An 11,651-nucleotide genomic window follows, 5' to 3' on the forward strand; every position below is an offset into this window, starting at 1 on the left:
TTACATTTAAATGCTGCTATGCCCATGACCTGAACTCTGTACTTGTATGATATAAACAACAGAGAACATTACATTTAAGCATGTTGATTATTTATTCATTAATTAGTACACTGCAAAACTGTGCCACTGGTAATTACTAATTTTTCAAATGAACCAATAACAGCAACTTTTGAATTCAGGGTTTCTTGGATTGTGGCTGTAGATCAAAAACTCTTTTGGCAAACGATATTAGTGAAAAGCACTGGCTTAGGGATGAAAAGCAGCACCAAAAACCAGAGTTTTCTCATGTAGGCCGGTCCCCATGCTTCTTTTTGCTTGTCTTTTCAATCAAGGTCTCCATCACCATTGAAGTTTCCTCATATCCTTTCACTCTGAGGTCAGGTGAAAGCTTCTCCACAGACTCCACCACTTCCACCTTCTCGTAGCTCATGGAATCCGGAGTTGTGCTGGAGCTTGAGGTAATGGGTGGAGGGCCTCGTGGCCTACTTTTGTCTTTGTTGTGCTTATCCTTGCCACGCTGTGGAGTCGGGCTCTTCCCTGGGTCATCACCATCTTCCTTCCCACTTGACTCGCTGTCTTTGTTTTTGGTGTGGTTGTCATCTGGGGGACTGGGAGGAATTACTGGAATTCTGGGGGTAGCAGGGGAGGGACTAGGTGGAGGAGAAGGAGTTTTAGGCTCACAGGGCTCGAACGGGGAGATGTTGTTGTCACAAATGGTGATGATGATGTGGCCAGAGGGTGTTGTGCTGTAGAAGCAGGGGTCCAGGTAGCTGGATTCACCTGTCACCAGGACATAGCGGCCTTTAGTATAGAAATCAGTGATAGGTTTAGGCTGCCTGTACCTTCGCATGCGGTTGCGCACAATGTTGCAGAGCGTGTCGAAAGCCTTGCTGATCTGGGCACCATCAGGCACGTCGTTCCAAGGTGCATCCTTCGACAGAGCAGCTTGTTTCACCTCTTCTTCAACCTCAACAGGGTCTTTTTCCTCTTGCACATCCTCTGTCACATCTTTAGAGGTAACCTCTTTCTTTTTGATCACCTTCTTGGCCTGGTTCTTTTGACGGGGCTTGACACTGGCAATGTCCTGGAAGGCTTGAGTGATATCTGAAAATGAGGGTTAATCAGAATCATAGTCACTTATAAGGAATCCATCTTAGAAGTTGCTGACATTGACACAGTCATTGCAAGAATTAAAAGTATAGTAAGATAAGAGTAGGAAAATAGAAACTACAGGAACAGCAGAACTAGTTTATAAATGAACACACCCATAGGCATAGAGCACATTATGAGGAAAAGTATTGTAGTTGATTCATTTGGCTGACACTTTGCTTGCGAATATTGATTATGGACTTACATATTCTGTGAACTCTTATTACAGAACATCTAGTTGCCATGTGCGACAAATTGAAAAAAATGATTTGTCAAACCTCTAACAGCACATTATGTCTGCCAACATGCTCCCGTTTCACTTGTCTGCTTTATTAGAGCTCACATTTACTGAACATTAGTGCAGTTTACAAAAAAGGCCTTAATTATTTAATGATAAGCAAGCTAATTGCTGAGGCCAAAATCAAGATAATAATCAGTATGCGATCACCAGAGCGGCCCTATACGCACGCACACAAAGACTAATTACACCTAAAACCTTTTCAAAACTTTTTTAAAACCACTTAAAACACACAATTGCGTTAAATGAATCACTCGAGTGTTGTTTTGAGCACACAGCAATTAGTCAAACGATTCACACATGCACAGTGTTGTGCCAGAAGAGTTTGTTGGAAAGGTCAGGATCATGCATCATTGCTAGCAGATGCCGAGCACTGATCCAGCTTCCTCCCAAAGAACAAAGACAGACAGAAATGGAAAGGAATAATGTGGGAATCGACTAATCCATAATCTGGGATGTAAGGAAGGGGGTTGCGGGGCTAGGAGTAGCGTGCTAGGCGAACCCAGTGCCCCAGTACAAGGAAAGGAGCTCAAAATGCCTGAATTACATGAAATAATGTACTTGCTTTTAGGTGTCTGTGTAATTAGACTAGTAAATAAAGGAATATTGTCAGAATAAATAAGTTGAGAATGAAATTTCCGTCTATTAAATAATTTTTTTTTTTTTTTTTACTCCCTAACCCTAACTTTTTGAAAAGGGAGTCAACAATGTATGCACCAGACACATACGTAAATAAAGGATTATATTTGTGTTGCTCTTTTTGTGCAGACACCTAAAATGTATTGTGTTTAAGTCTAAATTATTATATATCCAAAATACAGCCGTGAAGCAGACAATATTGTGTATTATATTTATATACAGACATATATGTGCGCCTGTTTTGTTCGATTTGTCAAATTTACTGGCAGGAACACACTTTGTTTTTTTGTTGTTGTTGGGGGGGGGGGGGGGGTTATACAGTAAATCACTGTATGTTTCCTAAAATATATTCCAAGTTTTCCAGATAATTTTGGCATAATTTACTGACAGCAGAGTGCATTTACTGTAATAAAGAATTACAGTACTATAATTATATTTACATTACATTTGGCTGATGCTTTCATCCAAAGCAACTGTACAACTGAGGAAGGATGCAGCTGAGCAGTGGAAGGTTAGACATCCCACAGTGCATTGCATTTTCAGGTATGTGACTGTAAACCAATGCACTGCTCGAACTGCTCGTTCGTTTACAGTACAATCCTATACAATTGTAAAACCCTATTTTGTGCCATGAATTACTATAATGCTGTAAATTTGCAGAAATGTTTACAATGTAGCAATACTTAGATTATTCCATCCTATAATCCAATCATATCCACAAAAACAGCCCATAATGCATTTCTGACTGGTTGACTTGACCAATCAGACCAGTTCTAAATCAGCAGCACACTAAATGTACCACTCTCAAATGGAAATATTTTAATTACCGAGCTATCAAAATGTTAAAATTATCATGCATTTTAGATTAGAGACTATTTAATAGTTGAAATGACTGAAAGAACATGATCATTATTATACACCTGGTAGTTCTAGGCTCTTTGCTGCCACTTGCAGTGTTGCAAGGCTGGATAACCCAATTCTGGATTAAAATCTCCCCCACTGAATATAAACCACCCCAATAAATTTATACTGACATGAATTTTATATCTATACATGAATTTTATATCTACGAGGCCATTTGTTCCAGGTTAATAAGATTAAAAATAGCCCAAATGGCCCCGACACACAGGTCTCTGTACCCTTCCCTTCCTCCCTCCACATCACCCTCCTCCTCTGTCACCTTTCCCTCGGCTGGTCATGGTGGGGCTGTGAGTGTGTGATCTGTAATTGGCGGTGAGCAGACTAATGGGGCTTCCAATTATAGCTGAATTCAGTCTGTGAAATAGAGTGAGACAAGTGTGATCACAACAAGGCTGAGCATCAGGGATACCTGTTTCAAAATGTGATGTAGTGTGAAACACAATGCAGTCATAAATATAAATAAATTTGAAAAGCCCCTGTATAATGCACATAAAAATTTTCAAAACACTAATAAAAAGTCTAATATTTATGGCATGTACACACATGAGAAAGTTATAGGCATAATCAAATAAATACAACTTTCCTGCTTTTATGCTTGAGTCGAATTTGAGAAAGATTTGACTTCTTAATATTAAAGATTGTCATAGAAACAACAGTTTAGTTGGGTTCCTGAGAGTGTACTGCCACCCTGTGGCTACGTCTCCTAAGCTAGGATCATGGAGACACATTTAGCAAGCATCCAATAAAGTTTGATTCCAAAATATCCACAATCATATAACCTGCTGTCTTCATTCTCAATGATCCTCTTGTATCTCTCCAGCTCGCTCTCCAGTGAGGTCTGGTACACCGCCAGCTGTCTGCACTCGTTGGTGTATTTCTCCAGCAAGCACTCAGCCTCCTCAATGCCCTTTCTGAGCGATTCGATTTGCTCATTATACAGTTGGATCTCTTCATCATAACTCTCCTGTGTGATCTTGATGGCCTGCTCCAGTGCTGAGGTCTGCAAGATGGAAAGATGCAGTAGACGTTATGTTTCTTTGTTCCTTTCTGCCATCAAATGTCTAAATGAGATGTAAGGAGTAAAATGGTGATAGGCTAGTACAGGGGTGTCCAATCTTATCCAGAAAGGGCCCGTGTGGGTGTAGGTTTTCATTCCAACCAAGCAGAAGCCACACCTGAGTCTATTGAAAGCCAAGATCAACTGATTAAAACAGGTGGAATCAGGTGTGGGTCCTGCTTGGTTGGAATGAAAACCTGCACCCACACCAGCCATTTCCAGATCAGATTGGACACCCCTGTAGCTAGTAGTTCACAGAGACAAAAGACATTAATAATTAGTGATACAAGAAATACAGGCAAAGTAGATTATTGGTGTGAGAGATTAAAGTTTCTTGCATGACACAGCATACACACACACACACACACACACACACACACATACACACACACACACACACACATTAATTTGATGTTTGGCGATTCTGAGACGTTTTCACGTGTTAGGCTTTATTTTGATTTTTTTTTTTATGCAAACAATAGTTGACGTTCTACCGCCACCTTGTGGTTGTGTATATGGATTTGATTGCTGAAGGGTTTTTTTTCCCCCCAGTTCACTTTCAAACCACGAATAATTAAGAGACATTAGGCACTGCAATTAATGCCATTGTATCAAATAAAAATAGATCAACTAATTAATTATATTTAATTTTGATATATTTAATATGTTTCATATATTTAATATTCCCAAAACATTTTATACTCAATTGAGGACAAAATTGATTAAAAAGAAGAAAAAAAAAAAAGAATTGTGATAATTGTGTTGGCAGTGCTTTTACTGAATTAATAGTTGTGAATCATAAATGTGTTTTTTATACTGCTTATATATACATTGTGTATATATATATATATATATATATATATATATATATATATATATATATATATATATATATATATATATATACAAGCAGTATAAATAATCATACATAAGATATATGTAATCATATATAAGATATACGTAGATGGGAAGTTACTCACTACTGGTTTGTTTCAATTAATTTTAGTAACTGGTAAATGGTCTGCACTTATATAGTACTTTTTTAACCTTAGTGGTTCCAAAGTGCTTTACACTGTGTCATCCATTCACACACACACTAACACACCGGTGGTAGCAGAGCTGCCATGCAAGGTGCTAACTTGCCGTCGGGAGCAACTTGGGGTTCAGTGTCTTGCCCAAGGACACTTCAGTACGTGGAGTCATGTGGGCTGGGAATCGAACCAACCCTACAATTAGTGGACAACCCGCTCTACCACCTGAGCCACAGCCATGATTTAACTGCACAATTCTGGTCGAGATCACAGTGGATCCTGCACCTATCCCAGGAACACTGGACCCAAGCGGGGAATATACCCTGGGTAGATTGCCAAACTATTACAGTGCACTATGCACACACACATTCACATCTAGGGGCAATTTACCTTAGCCAATCCACCTATTGGCATGTTTTTAGGATATGGGAGGAAACTGAAGAAGCAGGAGGAAACCCACATGGGCATGGGGAGAACATGCACAGAAACTCCACGCAGACAGTAAGAAGAGCTCAGGATCAAACTCAGGACTCTGGAGCTGTGAGGCATTAATGACACCCTCTACACCACACATCGATTTGTCTACAAACCATAAATGTTGATTTTCTTATTTGTTATTTTTATGGAAGTTAACCTCTAAACACTCCTAGGACTGGTTGACGTGTCTAGCATTTGATTTCTCACTCTTGCACTTATAAACTTTTCAAATGTAGTTTACTTTATAGTAGTTAACAAGAAATGTGCTTGAAGATAAATAATTAGCCGACATTTAATTGGACATATGTGTAATATTTGGACAGCAACATGACTAATGAGGGTGACCAAATGTCACCCCGCTTCACCATCTCTATGGTGACCTACCTCAGTTTGCAGCTTGTGCTTTTGTGCCTGTAGCTGACAGAGAGCACTCTTATACTCCTCTAACTGAGTGTTCAAAGCAGGAATTCTCCTCTGACTTATCAGCTTCTCCTGCTCCTGCGAGAGAGGCACAGAGCCAGAAAAGAGAACGAGACAAAAGGAAAAGTGATATAAGCACAAAGCGAAAGACAATGTATTGATACCAAGATAATTACTGTAGTAGACGCTCACCGTCCACTTTATTAGGAACACTTGTAGGCTATAACTGCACGTTCATGCAATAAACTAATGATGTGGCAGTTGATCTGATTTGAGCTGACAGGAAGGCTACAGTAAATGAAATAACCACTGTGGTGAGCAGAAAAGCATCTTCGAACGCACGAACCCTTGAACCTTGAGGCGGATGGGCTACAACAGCAGAAGACCACGTCGGGTTCCAGTCCTGTCAGCCAAGAACAATTGATTTTCCAATTGTCTATCCTATCCCAGGTACACTTGGAAACAGGAGAACCGAAGACCCTGGAGCTGTGAGGCGGCAACACCACGCGATTTGTCATCATGCCTCCCTGAGTATATACGGCATAGTAATAGCCATAATAACTAATTAACCAGGCCATAATTACATCTAATAACTGTATCATCATTATTGACTAGGTGTGAACTGAGAATCTGGCTCAAATTTAAATTAATGAGTCTTTCTGTGATAAAGTGCATCTCTCTCTTTCTCCCTCTCTCTCTCTCACTCTCTCTCTCCACTCATCTCCTTCTGATTCTGGCTGACAGTGATACACTCCTCCCTTTCCCCAGCTGTGGCACTATCATACCACAAAGTCACCTTACCTCTGAGATCCCCATTGACACACTGGACATTAAAACAACAGTCTGGTTGAGCTGGTGGAGGATGTTCAAGTATGTCTGTATCTCGGCAAGATTCTGCGGAGGACAAAAGATGAGGAGAATATGGTTTTAAAAGGATGGTGAGAAGTCAAATTCACTGGCAATTGGGATGATTTACAGACAGCGTGTGCGTGTGTATGTGTGTGTGTGTACACCCTGCTAATCTCTAGTATGGAGTCAATAAAACAACACTGTTCAAATGAAACGAATTATCATTATGTCAGTTTGCTAACCATGGCCTACATCCAAATGCAATAGTTATTACGTTTTCATCGATTTTTAGTTTCATTTCACATAATGTTTACAAAATGAGGTGCCTCAATTAATCTCAATAGGTACATTTGGATGATTTCTTAGGAATTTAAAAATCCATTAATGTGTTTAATGCCAGGTCAAGCAATTCAGGTCAGTTTGAAGATGTAATTTAGTGCTTGGTTTGGAGAAAATTCAGATCGTTTATTCTCACCAAAGCTCTCATTTACAGCTGTGTTAATTATACATAATTACACGTTCACATTCAATATGCCGCGATGGATCTGGTCGGCTGATTGTGCTATTATTTATTTATATTCATCTTATTTTAAATTGCACTTGGAGGGAGCAAGGCTTTTATTATTTTCCTCACAGAAAGACCGGCTCAGCACACCTCTCAGTGACCTTCCTCACCTCTGCAGAAACAATGCAGTTTACTGAAACTCTCACCCCTTGACCTGACACTCTGTACAATAGGACATGATTAGAAAATAAATGCATTGTTAACATGGAAGAAATTCATTTCTGCTGTGCAGTGGTGAGAGGTTAATTATAACACGGTTTGTGATGTGCAGCACGGGCTCATATTTTAATACAGATTGTTTAGTACAAGGAGAAAGTTTGCTAAGCGCGAGTGCCATTTCAGTTTCCCATTTGTTCTCACTAAATTCTTAGCCGTCAAGTAGTATCAAGTCAAAGCAACAATGCTAATAAAAGATTTTAGGCAGTGTTGTATCGTGTATCAATGGATTCCATATATCTGTATATGTGCTGCTGTTGGCTATGTTCATTTCACTGAGTACACATGACGACTGATCCAGGGTCAGGTTTCCCATAATATATTAGTGATGTTGTGCATTACACATCAAGTAACAGACAGAAATAGAACCAGCTGTTAGACTAAACTCACTTTGCATAGTAAAACTGTGGAATTTGATATGTTTAGAATTATTGTCCAAACCCTTTGCAGTTAAAATAATTCAGGCCTTACATAAATCCACTATGAAGACTTTTCTCCTTCATCATTTGATGACTGACTTCACCAGTCACCTTGACTTTCCGCTGCTAGAGATCTGACTCAAAAACTTCATAGACAAAGTGAACAAGCTGGGCATGCACTCTCATTACCTTTTTATGTCTCTCCTTTGTGGCGCTTATGTCATCCTGCAGGAACTGAGACTCAATCTGATACTCCAGGTTCCTCAGAAGTGCAGTGTCTGCCTCCTATAGATTTGATGGATGAAAAATCAGACAACCTTGAAGCCATAATTTCTCAGGAAGAAAAACTGTTCATCTAAGACTGGAGAGGTGTGTGTGTGTGTGTGTGTGTGTGTGTGTGTGTGTGTGTGTGAGAGAGAGAGAGACTGGGACACCTTTGCTCTGTCTGGGTGAATAAATTATGTAACATCTCATTTTTTCCTCAGTTACGCTTGACATTTGGTTTTTAGAAGATGGGACAATTAAGCAGATTTCGGTTATCAGCAAAACATTGTGAGGGTTCTCGCTAATTCTGGTTGCTGTTAGCCATGCCTTTTTTAATTTCATGGTTAAATATATTCTAGAGTAGCTCACATTTCCAAAGGAATGATTCATAATTAGGTAGGCTTTTGTGGAACATCAAACAAAGTTATTCCGGCATTCTTGTACCTTATTGAGCTGCTCCAGAGTTCCTCGGAGTTGGTCTTGATATTCACATTCGTTTCTGTATCTGTGGATGAGTCAAGTTGTTTAAAACCCTGCTTTCAGCCCCATGAATTTCTATATGTAGATAGATGTGTGTACTGATGTTAGATAGCATTAGACGGTAGTTCTTAACAAACTTAACATGAATGAACACACAGACATTGATATTTTTTTTTGCAACCTGTGTGTGAAATCTATCACAGATGTCCAGATAAAATTGAATAAAAGACAAATATTCCCAACCGCAATCTTCTACGGGCTGAAGTGAGTTAATAACTTTCATGGATATATCTATCCAGGACATACTACAAAATACAATCCGGTCCATAAGTATTTGGACAGTACACAATTTTTATAATTTTGCCTCTGTACACCACCATAGTGGAATTGAAATGAAGCAATCAAGATGTGATTGAAGTGTAGATTTTCATTCGTAGGCTTTAATTCAACGGGTTTAACAAAAATATTGCATTAACTGTTTAGGAATTACAGCCGTTTTTTGTAGAGTCCCTTGGGCTGCTTTCACGGCATGTGTCATTATCCATCTGTACTGTGAAGAGCCGTCCTATCAGTTTTGCAGCATTTGGCTGAATCTGAGCAGAAAGTATAACTCTATACGCTTCAGAATTCATGCTGCTACTTCTATCAGCAGTCACTTCATCAATAAACACCAGTGACCCAGTTCCATTGGCAGCCATACACGCCCATGCCATAACACTTCCTCCACATTTTTGACAGATGATGTGGTATGCTTTGGAACACTTCCTATCCCTCTCCATACGCTTGCATCAGAACTGGTCAGGCATTTGTTTTTCTAATCTGGCCTTTCTGTTCTTTCTGTGTTATTAGTGGTTTGCATCTTGAGGTAAACCGTCATTATTTATATTCATGAAGGTGTCGCTTGATTGTAGCCTTTGACAATGATACGCCTGCCTCCTCCAGAGTGTTTTTGACTTGGCTAGATGTTGTGAAGGGGTTTTTCTTCACAAAGGAACAAATTCTGCATTCATCCACTTTAGTTGTCTTCCTTTTGCTGTTGCTGAGCTCGCCAGTGCATTCCTTCTTTTTAAGAATGTACCAAATTGTTGATTTGGCCAATCTTAACGTTTCTGCTATCTCTCAGATAGGTCTGTTTTGTTTTTTCAGCTTAATGATGGCTTCCTTCAATTGCATCAACACCTTTTTGGACTGAATTTCCATGAACAGCTACCAAATGCAAATTCAACACTTGGAATCAACTCTAGACCTTTAATCTCCTTAATTTGTCATGAAATAATGAGGAAACAGGCAGCACCTGGTCACAGAACTGCTTATCAGTCAGTCATCCGATTACATTTGAGCCTGTGTAAAAGGAGGGACGGTTAATGCAATATTTTTGTTAAATCCCTTGAATTAAAGCTGAAAGTCTACATTTCAATCATACATTGATTGCTCCATTTAAAATCCATTGTGGTGGTGTACAGAGGCAAACTTACAAAAACTGTGTCACTGTCCAAATACTTATGAGCCTGGCTGTAAGTGTCATTATATATATATATATATATATATATATATATATATATATATATATATATATATATATATATACACACACACACACACACTCACACATATACACACTCACACATATATGTATGTGTATATATATATATATATATATATATATATATATATATATATATATATATATATATATATATATATAATGTTATGGTAACAGATGATAATACTATGGGATCTAATAAAATCAAAGGAGATGACCTGGACATCTGTTGTTTAGTATTAGGGATGTTGGAGCTAACCTGTCACTAAACTCTTCCAGCAGGCGCTCAGCATCCTTGAGTTCTCTCTCCAGCTTGGCGCGCTCGGCCTGAAGCTCACGGATACGCTCTTGGTTCGTGCTGATCTGCTCACTGAAGACCTCCTCGAGCCCGGCCGCCTCTTCCATGTGCTGCAGCGTCTCCAGCTGCTTGCGGAAAACCGCATTGCGCTGTTCCAGCACACGGGCCCTGTTGATGTAGCGGGTAAAACGGCTGTTCAGCTCCTGCAGGCTCTCCAAGCCAGGTACCCTGCTGGAACTGCCGAAAGGGCCTTCGGACCCCGCTTCGCCTTGATCCTCAAATACATCAGAGTGCTCATATTTTTCCTTGCGCACTTCGCGCCGGTAGCTGGTCTTGAACATGCTTGGTGGTCTTCTCCTCCTCCCAGTGTCCCAGTGATAACGTGTTAGTAAGTGAAAACTGGGCTGCTCACCCTCTGACGGCTCATACCGTACTGGCCATGCTGCGAAATAGCAACAGAAAATGTTTTCAAGCTCTTGTTGTCACACCATGTAATGTTTAGAGGCTTCCAGTTGGATCCTGGTGCCACTGTAGCAGCAGCCAGCAAAGGCACTTGCATTGTTGATTATGCAAAAGCGACAGGAATGCGAGGACAGATTTTGCTGTGTCAAGCAAACCATTGTGAATCTGCCTTGTTTTCCGCTCGGCTCAACACATCAAATACACACTTTCACACTGATGAGCTTAACAATGTAAACAGAAAAGCCCCGAATGATCTAGAAAATTCTCCAGGCATTGGACAAAATGCTTGTATGCTCATACTGATAGACGAAGGCCAGCGATTGCCAGCCTCAAAGTTTTTACTAAGGTCCCTCTGCTTGCAATTATGAACTGTGATGCAAGCACAAAAACAACTCATTAGGTATATGAAGGAATTAGATACAACAGCATGTATGTTTACACAAATATTTAATGATTTAATGCCAACTGCACCAGAACCAAACTGCAGACAAGCCCCACAATGCAGTGATCTCTCCCTCTATGCTAGTCCATTGCTCTCTTCATACAGCATGTGGACTCATAAA

The 11,651-nt window shown here is 39.8% G+C and overlaps 1 protein-coding gene across 1 annotated transcript; it reads right to left on the minus strand.

The window, feature by feature from the left end:
- Positions 1 to 201: 201 nt before the first annotated feature.
- On the minus strand, positions 202 to 11,601 carry LOC128605268 (filensin). Its single transcript, XM_053620518.1, has 8 exons — positions 10,588 to 11,601; positions 8,750 to 8,810; positions 8,231 to 8,326; positions 6,794 to 6,886; positions 5,957 to 6,070; positions 3,787 to 4,007; positions 3,267 to 3,361; positions 202 to 1,104 (listed from the first exon to the last, which is right to left on the minus strand). The coding sequence occupies exons 1-8, from the start codon at positions 10,965 to 10,967 to the stop codon at positions 284 to 286; spliced, it is 1,881 nt and encodes a 626-aa protein (XP_053476493.1). The 5' UTR covers positions 10,968 to 11,601; the 3' UTR covers positions 202 to 283.
- Between the last annotated feature and the right edge of the window lie 50 nt (positions 11,602 to 11,651).

Source organism: Ictalurus furcatus, chromosome 3 (assembly GCF_023375685.1).
Source record: "Ictalurus furcatus strain D&B chromosome 3, Billie_1.0, whole genome shotgun sequence".
Classification (NCBI taxonomy): domain Eukaryota; kingdom Metazoa; phylum Chordata; class Actinopteri; order Siluriformes; family Ictaluridae; genus Ictalurus; species Ictalurus furcatus.

Bases quoted from the DNA above. Each gene is read 5' to 3' on its own strand.
- LOC128605268 (XM_053620518.1), bottom strand. From the start codon at position 10,967: ATGTTCAAGACCAGCTACCGGCGCGAAGTGCGCAAGGAAAAATATGAG. The intron at 8,811-10,587 runs GTTAGCTCCAAC...ACTCATCCACAG, and splicing joins CTGGAAGAGTTTAGTGACAG to ATACAGAAACGAATGTGAAT. The intron at 6,887-8,230 runs GTAATGAGAGTG...TGTCCTCCGCAG, and splicing joins CAAAGGAGAGACATAAAAAG to AATCTTGCCGAGATACAGAC.